This window comes from Pimephales promelas, chromosome 7 (assembly GCF_988280905.1).
Source record: "Pimephales promelas chromosome 7, fPimPro1.hap1.1, whole genome shotgun sequence".
NCBI classification, from domain to species: Eukaryota; Metazoa; Chordata; class Actinopteri; order Cypriniformes; family Leuciscidae; genus Pimephales; species Pimephales promelas.
In genome coordinates, this window is record NC_142775.1 from 24991636 (window position 1) to 25009882 (window position 18247).

Sequence of the window (18247 nt, forward strand, 5' to 3'; positions counted from 1 at the left end):
AAGATCTTCGCGCTCAGGGCAGCCCCGAAGAGAGATTTTGATAAAAACGCCTTGCACGTATAGATGTGTCGCATCGGCAAGCACACGCAGTGAGAAGGAAAAAGGATACTTTGTTGCCAGCGTAGCAGGCATGGATATACAGTAAAGCTTTAATAACATAAAACAAACAATTCAGTCAAGTATACAAATTCAGAGCTCAAATATGAAACTTCACGTAGCCTTCTGCCAAAACTATTGGCCAGGGAAAGAGTTATAGATTCACGAGACCAAAGATCGCCTGTTAGGTTTATACAAGACAAATTATATGTTCATCTCATATTATCTCGTGTTTAACCACTACAGAGACGTCAGAGTCAGCGGCAAACATCAGAATGACTAGCAGAGGAAAAGCGCTGTTCCAGGCGTGGTGTACGAGCGCTGAGCGTCCGTTGATTGCTTGGAATGGATCTTAGTCAAATCATCAAAATACTGGAGGCTGGGTTTGAAATGACTGGTGCACAGAGGCACTTTATGGACGGAAGAGGGCGCTCCCAGTGCTAAGGAGCACACTATAATGAAAACAAACAGAGCTAGTGAGCAGGGGTGGAGTGAGGACTGTACTTTACAATGTAATAACTTCAACTTAATGACAGCATTGGACAAAAAAATAAGCATGATGCTATATGCACCGCATACGCACTGCACACAGAGTATGCTACGGGTGTTAGTGTGAGCACTAAATCAGAAAAAATTTTAAAGGATCATGCGAGACTATAATTTATAAATTGTAAAGAGCTAACAAAATGTCCTGCACCCCCTTTTAGATTTGCATACAACTTTGAACACACCAGACAAGTTGCACAGTAGTAGAATTTACCATCTCAAAAGGCTTGTCATTTTCAAAAAGAGGAAAATAGGGGGTCCCAGAGACCTACCTCATAGTCAACCTCTAGAGAGTCTCCGTCACCCTTGGTCCTAAACTGCTGAGTGTGTCTATCCAACGTGAAGTTGACCTGTTTGTTAAAGCGTTCGACCAGAACAGAGTGCCAGTGCAGATCATCTAGGAGACTTCCTAATGTGACCACCATACGAGCACTGCTGGATCTCACCCGGCTGTCATCTGAAAGAGAAGGATTTCCATTATGTTAACATGAATAACTTCCAGTCATAACATTCCAGCATACCGTTCAAAACTCTGGGGTTGGTAAAAGAAAAAAAAAAAACAAACTGCAATATTTTTTTTAAACATAATTAGAACTTAAAATAATGTATTAAAGTAATTTATTCCTATGATTTTCAGCATCATTACTCCAGTCTATCCTGGATTATCCATGTTGAAAACAGTTGTGCATATTTTTGTGTAAACCACGACACATTTTTTCTATGATGAATAGAAAGTTCAAAAGAACAATTTATTTGAAATAGATGAATATTTTATAACATTATTATTTTCACTTTGTGTAATGTTTTTTATTATTATTGGCACAATAATAATTAATATGAGAATTCAAATACAATATATTATTCACAAATTCAACCCTAGCTTCCCCCAGTACTTTAACTTACCCAGGTTTAGATGCAAGGCCAGTCTGCCACGATGAAGCTCCAGGGTGATATAATCCCCTCGCTGGCCTTCTCCATGTAGTAAAACACCTTCTGCCTGTCGACTCTTAAAACGCAGTGATATAACATCTTTCACTGTGCTCATAGACTTCTGGTTGAATCGGTAGAGCAAAGAGCTTCTGCCATCAAAATCAGCTACATACGACCCTATGGACACATGAGATTTTGTATGAAACACCGTTAGACAAACTCATTGCACTTAAAATGTAAATAACAAACAAATGAACATTTCATTTCACAATAAATATTAAATTACACATTAAAAAACCATGATGAAACCTTCTAGTTTCATGATATTGGCTAAACTAATACCGCTGTGATCTAGGGATAACCAGAGGCGGACAGTGTACAAAGCTTGAGTATTACTTGAGTAAAAGTAAAGACACCCCTTTCTAAATTTTACTCAAGTACAAGTAAAAGTACTACAGTCAGATGTCTACTTAAGTCAAAGTACAGAACTACTTGTTTTTAAAAGTACTTGAGTATCGAGAGTACAAGAGTACTGTACATTTTCGAAATATTGCATATTACTGCCACAGTGCATGCTTACATTTATGGACAGAAATGTCCTTTCATAACTGAACCTCTTGTTCAGTTATGAAAAATGTTAATGTTAATACCTTAGAGAATGCAAAAGGAATTGAGAGTAAAATCAAGCCATTTTCATCTTTTTACCATGTTGCTTTATTATTTAATATTTAAGAAAATTTCAGACAATTCAGAAAATGGAAATAGTCTGGCGAGGTGGGGCCAGGGGTTGGCACATTCCAGGGATGGACCTGCTGCGTCTTCATCCATTGTTTCGTCAATGGTTTAATCTCTTATCTAAATCTGACCATGGAGTTGACTTTGGCGGAAAGCTGAAGGTGATGGCTGATAGGCTGTCCCAATCAGTGGCGCCTGCACAATCCAATCACGTTTGAGAGGGAAAAAACAAATTGAGGGTTTCCGAAATTTCTATTTTTTCCATTTTTTATTTTTATTTTTTAGAAGTAGTAACGGGTACTCACGGTTATGGATAGAAATGTAAAGAAGTATAGAGTACAATATTTGCCTCTCAAATCTACTTGAGTACTCTCCAAAAATGATACTCGAGTAAAGTACAGATCCCTCAAAATTGTACTTAAGTACTGTACTCAAGTAAATGTACTCCGTTACTGTCCGACTCTGGGGATAACACCACCTGAAACAACAAAAGATGAGGACTCTCTATTTTCAGGTTTCTGGTTTTCAAGAGAGATTTGCAGGTGCCTTAAATTTGCTGCTAGAAACGTGTTAGGAAACAATTTTTGCAATCTTCAAATCCAAATCTTCAATTAAAAATAAAAGCAACAATTAAATTGTGCACCCCAAGGCTGTGTGAAAAATAAGGTATGCACCGTTATGATAATTGTGGCGATACAATAACTCTTTATATTTGAAAGCCGATATATTGGCCAATAAATCTAAATCCAAATTGTCATATCATTTTTGAGAGCCAAATTACAAAACCAAAAGCCATGTCCCAACTTAATTTTTAATGTTGTCATTGAATTTTTAAGTAACTCATATAACAGCCTTGCGCTGCATGTTGGACTTAACTGTATTTTCCGATCATATTTAAAGCAATTCAAAACCATCATTGCGAATAGTGCGCATCTGAAGTGTCCCAGCTGAAGGAAATAATCCATTATAACATCATAATAATGTATCGGCTTTAATATATCGAACAAATTTTCGTATGGGGCCAATAGCAATAACATTAACATAACATAGTGCAGACAAATGCCTTTGGATGTGAGAGACCCGGGTTTGAATCCACTGTGAGACACCAATGTGTCCCTGAGCAAGACACTTAACCCCTAGTTGCTCCAATGTTGTGCGACCTCTGACATATCAACGCGTTCTCATCCTTTAACGTCATATAGAACGCTATATGACAAAACGGCGCTATACTACGCGCATGGCACACGTTATCGTTAATATAACACGCGCTGTGAGGGCTAAGTTTAGGTGTGGGGTAGGGTGTGCGTGTCACATTCACGCTAAAGGATTTATAACGTCTTGGGTTCGCGTGTTATATTAACGATAAAGGGTGCCATATGCGTAGTATAGCGCCGTTTTTGCATATAGCGTTCTATATGACGTTAAAGGATGAGAATAGCAATTGTGAGTCGTTTTGGATAAAGGCTTCAGCTAAATGTAAATGTAAACATTAGAAATTAACAAATTGTCCTATATAGTGGCCAATATTTTGTGCATTCCTAGTTTTAAAATCAGATCAAAATATACACTTTTGACATTTTAAACATTTGACTGTTTAAAATCAATCTGAAGCTAAAAATTAAAATCTGTGCTCATGATATACAACAACATTTTCTGTGAAATCGGTCCACTTTGACTGCCTAAATTCTGCAGACTGGCTCTGGCTTTGAATTGGGGCAAACAATCTGGGCAAAAGTCATGTAGTGTATTTCAGCCAAGAACTGGAGTTCTAATTGAGCTATTAAGAAAATGGGCGACTATAAGATAATGACTAACATTTCTGCAGATTAGTAGAGTTCTTACAGGAGCACTGTTCCCCATTGAAGTTTTAATCGAATAAGTTAATGGGGCTCAACAGCTCACAGCACAAACGATGAACTCAGGGAATCAAGCGTTTCACTAATGTTTAATCTAGTGTCTGAATGCCATAACATGTCAAGAGATCAAATGCTGCATATTCTATACTGGTAAACAGAAATGTTTCTCAATTTTCAGATGACATACTTTGCTTAGAAAGTTAAAGGTGCTCTAAGCGATGTCACACGTTTTTTAGGCCAAACATTTTTTGTCACATACAGCCAACATCTCCTCACTGTCCGCTATCTGCCTGTCCTCTGAACACACTGTAAAAACAATCGCGGTCTATGGAGAAAACCAACACTATCTCACGACAAATTCGTACGAATTCGACGCATGATTAAAAAGTGTCTAATTCGTACTAATTCGTACGACCTCACTCGTACTAATTCGTACGATTTGTCTAAACCCATGTGATGGTTAAGTTTAGGGGCGGGGTAAGGGGTAGGTCATTCGTATGAATTCATACGAATTGGCCAATTCGTAAAATATGTACGATTTAGCAAAATCGTATTAATTCGTACGAGTGAGGTCGTATGAATTGTTACGAATTAGCCACTTTTTAATTACTTTTTTATTTTTATTTTTTTTTTTATTTTATTTTTTTTTTCTTTCTCTCTTTTGTGTTACGTGATTTATGACATGATTTCTAAATGACTGACCGAAGAAATAAATAAATACAATACAAATACAAATAATCATTCGTCGAATTCGTACGACTTGGTCGTGAGATCGGGTTGGAGAAAACACAGGCTCCACAAATGGCAACAAAAACAAACTGCGGCAACCCGCTCCACGAAAAATAAACTGTTCCAGCCAATAACTGACAGGAAGGCCCTGGGTGGGGTGGTGTTTGGGGGGTCAGTGCGTGGACGAGGAGGAGGGAGGGTCTATCTAGCCTCCATTTTGTTTGAAAATACTTTAAACGTCAATAAGAAGTCACGTCACTCGACATCGCTTAGAGCACCTTCAATGAAGTTTGTCTTGAGATAGTCAAAAAGGCACATGACCTGATGGAAAGCATCTGTTATGACTCAATTCTCTATCACTGTCACAGTGTCTGGTTGTGTTTCCCTGGGTTGTCAGTAGAGGTCCTCGTACTCACGGTGTCTTTCACGTTTGACTTCATTTCCCAGCATTCTTTCTGTCACTTATCAGTTCATTGCACTCAGCTGTTTTCCATCACTTTGTTAGCTCTGTGTGTATGCATTCCCTGTGTTAGTGTTCATTACTGAGTCCTTGTTGCCACTTCTGAGGTCCTTGTTCCCTGCTTGTTCCTGCTTTTGTTCATATGTTTTGATTGATGATTTTGCATTTTGACCCCTGCCTGGATAACCATGACTTTGGATTGCCCTTATTATTAAATATACTGCAATTGGGTCTTTTGTTTCCCATGTGTGGTTGGTTGATAATCACCGCTTTGAGCAATGCAACCGGTGTGACCCATTGTTCCAAGACAGAAGTTTAAACATTTCTTTCTTTGTTGTCTTTTATAAACATGACTTTTGAATGTTCTTAATTTTCTTTTTATTTTATATTTATTTTATTATTTTACTTTTTGATACACCAAAACACAGTCTAAATATTATCAGGATCAAAACACAAAAATTGTGTTTTTTCTCATTCTTGTTTGTAAAGTTGTTCTGCAGAAATCTCTATTTCTGTTTCAGTTCATTACTATATAATGCCAATCATCAAGCAAAACCTTGCAGCCCACGGAAAAAATGAACAAAGGAGCGTGTTTTAAAAAATAGATGCCTCCTATTTTGGATTAGTGCAGCAAAGCAGAAAGACTGTATATTTTCCAGCACTGAATATAATGACCTAATTTTGATAATAAGCAACCGCTCCATTTGGTGAAATAAGGATACTGTGAGCTATGCGGTACGTGATCTGGGCATAGCAATCTTGCAGTCGTGATAATGACACTTATCTAGTATAGCACCATTCTCAGGTTCAGCTTGAGTTCACAACTGTCACAGCATTCGGCTGATTAGCATTATGTGATATGTGGCTCAAGTTAATCTAAGCTGTTAGGTGCAATCACCGCACTTCCAGTGAGCACTAGCCGTCAAATCATGTATAATTAAAAGAACATTTATGCTCTTATTTCAAGGTTATATTCAACAATCAAAATCCAGTGTACATAGTCAGACTATAGTGCTCATAGATTCATTATATCGAAACTATGTTCTGTCGACTATAATTTGTCATGGGATTCACATGTGATTTTTTAAAGTGTCTGTGGTTGATTAGCCGAGACAGCTGAACGTGTATCTGCAAATCACACATTAATCCAAGTTTAATACATGGATCATGCCACAGAATAATGAGGAACCTTTTTATAGATGTCTATGTAATTCAACAATTGATCCATTTTGTGGATCTCGATGTCATTAAAAGGCACATTTATTTTGTTTATCTACAGCCAGACTGGATGTAGACTGGATCAAGTCTCTGATATGTAGACATCTTTGTTCGTTTTTGGAAAAGTATTATCAAAGAAAGTCTTCAAACGACCTTCATTTAAAGGAGAAGAGTGAAACTGCTGATGTCATGCAATGAATTATCAGTGTCACCTTAACTCAACTCCAGTAAAAAAAAATACTGTGTGACTGGAAAAGGACAAAGGACAGAAGTCATGTGAAGATTTGCAGCAAGAATTATGAGTAATGTTATCACCTTATACACTGTGCCACAACTATTTTATTACCCCTGCAACTAAGACTGTGAAATGTGCTGTGTGAACTGCTATCGGATCTAGGATGCTTCTGTACTCTAATTCTGCATCACTTTTCTACTCATTCAATTTTCAACTCTTACGAAATATTGTGAAATATTAACTGAATAATATAAAAAACTACATCTAAACTCCAACTTTAATGCTAAGCACAGAAATCGAATGCAATAGACCTTTCTCACAACTTCCGTATTTGTGACCGGAAATACGCAATTGTCGTGGTAATCTTCTTCCGCTCCATTCATAACAGATAGCGCCGAAGGCAACTAGTGAGAGTTGTTGCGTACCGATCTTTTTTTGTTATTCCCAAAAGCAGCCATACCTGTCGTTTTCATTCCTTCCCTCGTCAGTTCCCTGTCGATGAAGTTCGACGGAAATGGATTCAGGCAATCTGGCGGGATGTTATTGATCCTGTGATCGTCTGTACTTCTCATGTCACCATTCACTAATAAGCCGTCATTGTTTGTTTATTTTTTATGTTTTATGATTTGCGTATTTTTGAAGTATTAGTTCATGTTCAACTTTATTAAGATATTTGTATCCAGCGGAATAAGCACATAAAATATACACCACAATATAAAACAAGATAAATAACACACAACAGTGGGCTACATATAAATTTAAAATATTAATATACCATTCTGAGTATTTAACAATCTGAGTGTACAAGGAATAAATTAATATTTGTATAATTTTTCTTCTTCTTTGATCGTTCTATAGCAACAGCAGTGCAAAAAATTCAGGATAACTGTTGAATAAAACTGACAAACTTTTTTCTGGTATTCTCATCAAAATGTAGTTTATTGTAAATAGGCCTAATACTCCCTAAATATGAATAACTTTCCACACACTCCACCTTCTTACCTTTAATTAACGTATATTGGGAAGAATGAGCTTCAGTTCTAAAATCAATATCATATCTTTGGTCTTAGATAAATCAGCTGCAGACAAGCATCACCACAGCATTTTACAAAGTCATCAACAACTGGACCATGACAAGTTTAAATTTTTTCGAAGTTTTGAAGACTCTCTGATCAATTTTCTCCTCCCCAGAGTAGGTTTTTCTGATGTGTTAACAGTTGACGGGAACTCCGTTTCCACAACGATTACGTATTTCCGGTTTTTGTGAAAAAGGTCTATTGATGCAACTGCTGTCTCAGAATGTAAAACGCCTGCTGGTCATTTTTATTTATTTTTTTAAATACTTTTATTTTCAGTTTTTCAGTTTACAAAAACAAAAAAAGAACAACAACTAGAATAAGAGTTAAAAAAAACTAAAAACAATAACAACTTCCTCTTTCATTTCTAAATACCACCTAGTTATAGATAGAGGAGAATCAGACTTCCATGAGACAGCAATGCATTTTCTAGCCACTGCCAAAGTTATCTCCAGAAAATGTTTCTGAAACCTATTTAATATTTTATCAATTTTCATGAACTTCCCCAGCAAACAAAATTCTGGGTTAACCGGTAATGAAATTTGTCTAATCTTAGTCAAGACACAACAAAAGTCAATCCAGAAATCTCTTACTTTTACACACGACCAAGTACAGTGTAAGAAGGTGCCCACCTCGTACAGCAGAAGCATGCATCAGATAGCTCAGGTTTGAACTTATGAATCTTCTCCGGAGTTAAATACAACTGATGGAGGAAATAATAGTGGACAAGTCTATACCGTGCATTAATAGTGGCTGATGAACTTTCTTTACACAACTCTGACCAAACTTGGTCTTCAATTGTGGTATTTAAGTCTGATTCCCACTTCCCCTTAGACCTATACAAATCCGATTTGGGACATTCCAATATCAGTAAAGAGTACACTTTGGATATAAGCTTACATTGACCACTTTCTTGCATCAACTTCTCTATTTCCGTGAGCTTGGGCAGAGTCATACTATCGTTCAAAGTGCTCCTCAAAAAGGATCGCAATTGAAAAGTCCATCCTCATAACAATCCTCCAAAGTCTGAATTCCACTGTGATGCCATGCCTCCAGGATCTCGTTATTTCAGACATCGGGATAAGCTCGTTTTGTTTTAAAGGTGACTTTGGCGACAGTCTTAACTCCTTGCCGATGGTCTTATGTACATCAACGTTTAATAAGGTGTGCTGCTGGTCATTTGAAATATATATTTTCAACGTTAAATATTCTCACTCACGGTAAGCACAGCCGTACACAGCCACTCTGAGGCCCACCCGACCACTGGGACTCCAGTCCAGAGGAACGAAGCGGAGGAAACGGGTTCTGATAGACTGGCTGAGTTTATGGTGGACCACACTGTCTGGATTCACGTTTCCCACAATCCTCTGGAAATAGAAAAAAAAGGGAGAAGGTTTTTACTTTCTATGAATATGGTACACTTTGGAGTTCCAGTAGTTTTTGAAAAAATTGGAGATATAAATGATTTTTTAATATGATTTTTGTTGTGAGGAGTATAACATGCATACACACACACACACACACACACACACACACACATATATATATATATATACAAACAAAAGAAACTTCACATTTCCATGTCTTATTTTATACCATATTTATGGAAAGTGTCTTATAATAATTTATAACATGCAGGTTGATGCCATTTATGAATACATAAATCCAATTCAGTCCAGTTCAATCCAAAGAGCAGTATTTTTTTTTAAATCTCAGCAGTTTATGTAAATGTCACCTAGTTTTCATCTGCTAGCACACATAATTTGACAGTAATTTGTGCGTGACTCACTTCACAGTTGAGACTTATATGGAACAGAAGAACTGATGACCAAAACATCACATTTATGGATGAATCACCAAGATAAGACATCAGCTTTTTAGATAAAAGATAGACTTTTCCATATCTCTTTGAGATAAATAACATCAACAATATCATCACCTCCCCTCGTAAGACACTCACAGCCCACAAATGCTGTTATAATGCCAGCAAAAACCCGCAGCACCTCAATGCAGTACATGAGATCCACAGGGAGGAGTCGGATCAAGATCCAAGGGGTGGAGATGGTAGGATTAAGGTTGGGTTTAGGGATTAGGTGTGGGTTTATGGATCAGGGGGTGGAGTTGAGTAGGTTTAGGTGTATGTAAGGTGGGAGGAGTTGGATCTGGATCTGACTCCTCCCCATGGATTTCATGTTCTGCAGTGAGAACCATCTCGCAAAAACAGCAATCTTACGTTAGTGACTATAAAGATGCCATTTTGTTTTGATTGTAGACAGAAGAATTGCTTGATTTTATTTATTGGGAATTGATTGGATGGTAGTTTGCTATAGCTGTGATCTCATTTGAGTGACAGGTTGTTCAACCCTTACGCCAAGAGGCAGGCAAAGTTATTTTTATGAAAGAGGGCACTCAATGCACATTTTCTGAAAAGCCTTTTGATGTTTTTTTTTTTCTCTTTTTTCATTGACTATACAAAGACACTCTGATTCAAATCAAACAGCTCAAGACTTCAAGATTTAATTTCTTTTTCCTTTGTAAAGCAGTTTACATTTTTTTTCCATTATTAAACACGTCAACATCAACTTTTGTCATTACATCATCAGCTCCTCATCAACACTCATTTGAGCACTCAATGACGACAACATCCTGTCCCTGCCTGCTTCTTCCTCTCTCCCTTTCCCCCACTTAGAGAAAAAAACAACAACAATGCATTCATCCAATTACCTATCTCACCTCAGCCCAAGGGCACAGCGGAGCTCCCATCGGATCTGGGGAGATGCCCAGGTTACAGGCTGCCCACGTAAACATCTCCTCTCTACACTTCATTAACTCTATTCCTGTATCGACTCCTGCTAGACATCCTCCTCATTCATTAAGCCCCCATGCACTGCTGGCGTTATCACAGACTCTCCACGGACCGTTTCATCAGCCCTGTTACGTCTGCAACGGTTACATTCTCATGTGATTCAACAGTCATTGTTTCCTTAAACCCAGAGTGAATCAGAAAGAAAAGCCAGCACAAGATGAGCTCAATTGGGGTGGGTTGACATATTTCAATAGCAAACCAGGGTTATTATCATTTTCTAAAACATAACTAAATTAATAAAAAAGCTGAAATTAAATATAACTATTAGATGAAAACTATTTAAACTTTAAAAATGTAAGTTGAATCCATAATATGACAACTATGAAAAAAATAGAATACAAAAAGCACAAAATAACTAAAAATTAAGGTAAAATTAAAATGAAAACAAAAAAGCTAAACTTCAAAATAGAGATAAAATAATCCTTAAATAACACTTATCAAATTAATGCTAAAAGATTTAATGTTACTTTTCATCAACAAGAAGCAGTTTCTGAGCTGCCCAAGTGTTGATAGGGCTTCCACTGACCCATTCTAAATCAGAATTACACTCAGTCCCTGGAGAAGCAAGGGCCCGAGAGTGTCAGAAATAGACAGCACCTCAGTGCCTCTGTGACTGTGTTTAAACGAGAGCTAAGACAGCAAAAATGTCCCCAGACAATAGACAAAGAGTCTCTTCCTTTTCCTGCTTTCCTCTCTCACTGTCACCAATGTGCATTGCCTGTGTCTGGAAAAATCATAAATGTTTTATTTACAGTCATTCAGTAGAGCAGAAAACAGACAAAATATCTAAAGGGATCTGAAGGCCTGGCAAGTGATGATTTTACCATTGTCCGAGGGCTGTAGTTGCTAGCCAAGTGAGAAACCTGAGGTGATATTTAGAACACTTCTACTGTGATTCTGATTCTGGCCCGTTATGGCTAAATGAGTTGCAAACTTTTACATCAATTACACTTTATGGGACCCAAATGGGCCAGCAGGCTCATGCTTTAAGCAAAACTAATCTGACGAAACCATTGGCCTTCCTATCGATTGCGTATGGGGCTACTCAAGCCGCCGTGTAATGTGAGACCTGGGAGGTATGGGTGTGAAATGGAGGCAGAGAAAAAGTTATGGGAACCAAATTAAGATGAACTGACAAGCAAAAACTATGCTGTTTTTTTAGGGCTGTCAATCAATAAAAAATTATAAAATAATTTGCAGAATAATTAAACAAATAATCACTATTACAATATTAGCATATATTAATCTTTTGCAGATAAGTCTTGAATGAAGATACAACAGTATTTTCTTGTTGAATATAAATGCATTGAACACATTACAAGAAGTGACAAAGTCAAATGTGTTTGTTTAATTTACCTTTTTGCACATGGATAGTCAGGTGCTGCAGACCCAAGTTGGAGACCCACCTGACCTGAATGACAAGTACTTCAGATCTCTATCTTCCGCACCACAGGCCATCCTGTGTGTTGCGTGTGAGGGTTCAAAGTATCAGTACGGAGTCCTACCCTTTGAGTGCTTCATAGCCAGTTGGGTCCTCAGGTCAACTGGGAGAGAGCAATCTCACCCACGGGCTGAGTATCTCTTTTTCTGTGTGGAGAAGGACTTGTCTCTTCAAATGGAGAGTGTGTTTGCCTGGTGCTATGTAGAAGTGATAAAGGGTCCTTAAGCTCATTGATTTTTTCACACCCAGTGTTAAGCAGTGCCCCTGTCTTGTGCGCACATGTCACTTGCATCTACTATGCTACAGTAAGTCAGGAGTGGAGCAGGTCTTGATAGTTGCCCCCCTTATTGGCCCAACCAGACCTAGTGCCTATCGACAGTCTTCCTGACTTCTGGATACATTTCATGGACCGGGCATGATGGCACCCACGATATGTCCTGATCATTGCTTTGTACAATATACTTGGAAACCTTCTCAGAAGCCATAGTCCAGATTTTTACTGTTGAGATTTGTGCCGAGTTCACTCGAGCTGTGGATATTTCTAACATTATAATGTCCCGAATTTGAATCCACCACTTGAATACAGATGTTTTGAAGATGTTAAACTGGCCTGCCAGACAATTTTTAGTAGTTGAGAAATCAAACTGAGAATCATCATTCAGTAATAATACAGAGGGGATAACTGGTATCGGATATTAAATTTTTTTCGATAAGATAGCACATTCCTCAATCCAAAATTTTCCATATTCCTCAATCCACATTCCCACATCATATGGAAAAAGGATCCAAGTTGTTGGTCAGGATCACAAAATAATAATCACAAAGTTGTTGGTCAGGATAATCACAAAGGGAACTGAAGGAGGAGTCAATACGATGTCTTTTGAGTGGGGTCAAATGAATCAGTTATAATGAATCAGTTGGTGATTAGGATTCCTAGATGAAGTTAAAATGTTCTGCCATACTCTTCCCCAGTCCGTGACACCCTCCTCTTGTTCACAGTCTCTTTCCCATGTGTGCTGTATAGCTAGGCGATTTGTTGTAGCCTCTAAGGCCTTCCCATACATCCATGAAGTGAAGTGACCAGAAGAGGACAACTCAAACCAAGGAATGATCGGGTGTGTGGACAGTGTTTCACCCCAGGGCAAATTGGCATCACTTTTGATAATTAAAATCTGGCAAAAAATTGTCTTTAAATGGCTATAAATGGGTAAGCATGGTGGTGTCCAGTAAGCGACCAACTATGGCAGTGAAAGTAAAAAAAAATTACATGGACTAAACGGTTATGAGGCCGGCGGAGAAATTAAAACAATTTCGCCTCCCAAGACAATTTATTATGGAGCTGCTGGACCTTCTCAGCAACGCATTCTCACCCCAAGGCGTCACCTTTGACCATGCTTCAATATTTGACGTTTTAGGCGCCCTTTAGCGTCACTTACATGGCGCGATCCTACGGCGTCATCTAACTGACGCTAAAGGAAAGCGTCAGTTAGAGGACGCGGTTAGGTTTAGGTTTGGGTACACGCGATCCTAGGGCGTCATCTAACTGACGCTAAAGGGCGCCTAAAGCGTCAGATATTGAAGCATGTCCAAATGCTTCCCAAGGCGTCACTTAACTGACGCCTTGGGGGTGAGAATGGGCTGTTCTCAGACCGGCGCTTGCTAGGCTAACGTGGCAGAATTTTGCTTTTAAGCCCTTTTAACTAATGGGAATCAATTGACAAAACCGCATTAAACAGAATTAACTGTAGCTGCTTTCCAATCAATTCTGATTGTAAAGTACCTTACCATTAATATAAACGTGTATTACATAATTTTTTTCAAAGTCGTTAAACCCATGTCAAGAAGCGGCACAAGTGCACAATGGAATAAGGAGGGTGGATGATTAGCGAGGGATACCCGGTTCATCTACCCACCACAACATATTGTGTGAACATATTACTGACAATTTGACAATTTAACTAATAGTCAGTATTTTACTGATAACTTAAACTTTGTTAAAATAAATGTTACTGGAATAATTTAAGGAATGTTTCATTTGCATATAATTTGTTGTCTTTCTTAACGCCGTAATGCACCTTCGCGTGAAGTGGAAAATCGTTTCCTGAGCACCTTTGTAATGTCAAACGTAAGAGGCAGCATCTTAAGAAGCTTCCTAAGGGACACTTCGGGGAACACACTTAGGAACATAAACAACTTTGGTAAAATATATCTTTTGAGTCTTCTTAGTGTGCTAAGAGGGAGCGTTATCAGGGAACCAGATCCTTCCTGTAAGATTTAGTCCTAGAAATTCTCCGGGTAACCTTCTCACATTACAGAGACACTTCTCTCACACACAGACTCTCTGCGGAAAGAAAATGACAAAGGACGGCATGAACACAGCTCAGTAGCTCGAAGCCCCACAGGCTATAAGACGAAAGAAATGACCATGGCGAGGCCTCCACAAAGCTTATGCAGTCAGCAATTTTCCGTCAACGTAGGCGAATCCTGTTTCCCCGCAAGGAAATGATGGCATTACAAGATGAGCAAAGACAAAGAATGAAATGTGTCAGGAAAACTCCAAAAAGATACATGTTGACAGCTATTTCTGCTTTGAAGGCCAGTGCTAGTCTGTCTTCAGCTCACGAGGGCCACAATATTAAGACTTAATATGACATAAGCTATTTTTGAATCTCAAATATTTAACCAAATATCAGCACCTGGATAAAACAATCTCAGCACACTCTTATGGTAATTCATAACTATTTTACTTCTTGGCAATGGCAAACTGGTGGTTAATTCGTATTATTTCATATAATTATTTGTATGTTTTGTATCTGCTTACGGCCCAGTGACCGCACCTCATAAAATAGTGATGTTTTCTTGTGAGATTGGCTAGAACATTCTCCATTATTGACTGCATGGTTATTGATAAAAGATACTCGAAATTCATACTTTTACAAGACGTACTTGTTTCTTTCTCAACCCGGTCTCATCCCAAATCGTCATATAACTGACGTTTTGGGACGTCTTTTGACCATACGTCAATATTCGCCTTTTTAGGGCCCCCTTAAACGTCGGTAGATGAGGTTATGGGATCCTAACTCTACCCCATACCTAAACTTAACCCTAAACCTAACCCGTCACCTAACTGACGTTAAAGGTAAAGCGTCAGTTGTATGACGGCCCGGGATCGCCATCTACCGACGTTTAAGGAGGCCCTATAAAAAGGCTGATATTGACGTATGGTCAAAATACGTCCCAAAACGTCAGTTATATGACGATTTGGGATGAGACTGTGTTATCTTTCTCTCTATCCTCCTCACAGCAACACTATTACGCATCACCACACTCAGCAGCAGCAGTGCAGACTGGAGAGAGCAATTATCCGTCACTTTGGGGAGCCCATTCACACCTTCCTACAGGAAGACCTTTTCTGACATACTGTACAGTGGAGGCAAACAAGCTTTGTGGTTGAGCCACCCTCTCAGTACAAAACCTTTGGCAGCTTTTCTCACCACTTCTGATAGAGTTATAGCACACATTAAGACAAAGAACTAGATTGACAGCAAAATAATAGTGTTTTTCTTCCTATTCTCTTTATGGACAAGTCATTCTTTTAATTTATCAGACACTTTCTTTTCAAAACCTTTTGACCAAAACTTTGTGAATCCCTTGTGAAAGGTGCGGAATGAATAAAGAAAGAAAGAAAGAAAGAAAGAAAGAAAGAAAGAAAGACAGAAATAAAGAAGATTCAGACATGCAGTTTTACATTTACATTACAACATTGCATTTCAAAGGTGCTTTTATCTGTGAACATTTGTTCACTCTGTCTTTAAATTTTGCTGCTGGGAAAATAGGTGATTTTTAGATTTAATCAGCGCGATTTACTGCAATGCCAGAACCACAACAAAAGTGGATGTTACTTGTTCAGATGACATTTTCCAGTGAAATTTTCTATGTTGGTCATACTTCCAAAAAGAATAATCTGTAATTCTGAACATATGCCAGTATCCACACGCTGCACGGTGACTGACAACTGCACACTCTCCTCAAACATTGTGTTCATCCACACTGTGTGGTGTCGAACTACTCGCGTAAAGTTGAAAATTCCGCGAATGACTGCATTTGGTGATTTCGAACAGACATGGCGACAAAAAGGAAAAACTGCGGACTGCAGCTTTAAAAACACTCGTGCTGCTTAATATTAATATTATTTTTATTTTTCCAATAGTCTTTCATGAAAAGAAAGTTTAAAAGAACACATTTATTTAAAATAGAATCATTGTGAGACATTTTTGTCACTTTTGATTAATTTAATGCATGCTTGTGTGAAAATGTTTAGATTTTACTGCATGCATAATATTTAAACCTAATCATTGCTTTGCGGTAAAGGCAGGTGTTGCAATTTATTACTACATGGATGTCTAAAATTGCATGATTACTATTGATCGCCATCGATGAAAAGTCTGTATTTTCCCAATACCTCACTTGCAGGAATATATTTCTATTTTTTGATATTTATATTATACAGTATAATGTAATATATATTTATATAGAAATGCCTTTTCTATAATGCTTGGATGTATTTATGTGTAAAGGGGAAAGGATCATGCTGCTTAACCTGTTGAATGACAATTGTTTGAAGAATGTTATTAAAATCAATCAACTGTTCCAGTTGTATAAACATTTATATCAAAATATTATTAAAGCAATCCACTATCCATGACAGCACAGCGTGAATATGGACCATTTCTGACTATATATCATATAAACATTCAGAGCTTTATAATGAGCCAATTGTGTATCAAATAAAAGTGCCGGTGGAATATTAATAAAGTTGAGAGTTCTGACATTATTCATGTCCGATTAGAAATAAAAAAGCAACAACATTAAGTCTGAATATGGGTAGTACTGCTAAACTAAGCAAATCAAACCTGGAAAATGCAGAGAAATTATTACTGCATCACCTCACACTGCTGAGCATGTTACCTTTAGACTTCTGATCCACTTTATCCGACATTTCCACTACATTAAAAGCTAATTACATCTTACTGGACTGTAATCTTCTCTTTTCATTAAACACACTTTGAAAATGTCATTATATCTTTAATAAAGCGGCAGTCTTATCGTTTGAATAGAATTACAAAGCAGCAATATGAGACTCTGAATATTTTTCATCATTTACAGGCATTATAAGTGTGGAGGCCAAGCCTGAGGACAAAGACAATATACTACTAATAATAATGATTTGTTACATTTATATAGTGCTTTTCTCTACTCAAATGCTTTACGTGGAAGGGGGAATCTCCTCAACTACCACCAATGTGCAGCATCCATCTGAATGATTCGACGGCAGCCATATTGCGCCAGAACACCCACCACACACCCCAGCTTATTGGTGGAGAGGAGACAATAGATGCGTTGGTGGCATCAAGCTCTCTTCAAACACCTGGGATGATGGAGAGGCTGTGCCAGGTTCAACAGTTAGTACGTTGTATTTCAGGAATCTCAGAAATTGCTGGCAGCAATTCACATGTTTAACTGAATTCAGAGTTCAGTTAATGGGATCAGAACTATTCAGATCATGAAAATAAGCTCTGAAGCTCTGAAGATGTTCAAAACAAGACAATCATTTCCCTCTGCAGAAGCACATGATGCATAATCAATTAAATCAGTAAATATTCAGCCTCAAATAGAGATTGAATCCAAATAGGATGATCAGAACCAAGACACAAATCAAAAGAGTCTTGCATCACCCTGAAAGGGTTTATTTTGAACAAAAGATTTGGTGAATGTACATAATGCCACATATTACTAACCAAATAAATAAATAAATAAACTGGCATGAAATATTGAGTTGAGTTGAAATTATTTGATTATGTGCAAAGAAAGAGACTGAGGAGTGATACAAAAATAACTGAACTACCACGTTGTAGGAAATTGCCTGTCAGGGACAATGGTGAAATATACAGTTCAGCGATCATTAACAAAAAATATTCAACTTCAGAATGCTGTGACTGACCAATCCCAATTTAGTATTCCAGAGCGTGGTGTAATAATTTTGTGTAATGACCACAAAA

At 37.8% G+C, this 18247-nt stretch overlaps 1 protein-coding gene across 1 annotated transcript in view; it reads right to left on the minus strand.

Moving 5' to 3' along the window:
- The window catches only part of cntnap5a (contactin associated protein family member 5a), a 74828-nt gene that overhangs the window by 39858 nt on the left and 16723 nt on the right, over positions 1 to 18247 (minus strand). Inside the window, exons 4-6 of the mRNA XM_039656005.2 lie at positions 9101 to 9248; positions 1546 to 1749; positions 915 to 1099 (exon numbers count right to left, since the gene is read on the minus strand). Of these exons, the coding sequence (XP_039511939.2) occupies positions 915 to 1099; positions 1546 to 1749; positions 9101 to 9248 (537 nt within the window). The remainder of the gene's footprint in view (positions 1 to 914; positions 1100 to 1545; positions 1750 to 9100; positions 9249 to 18247) is intronic.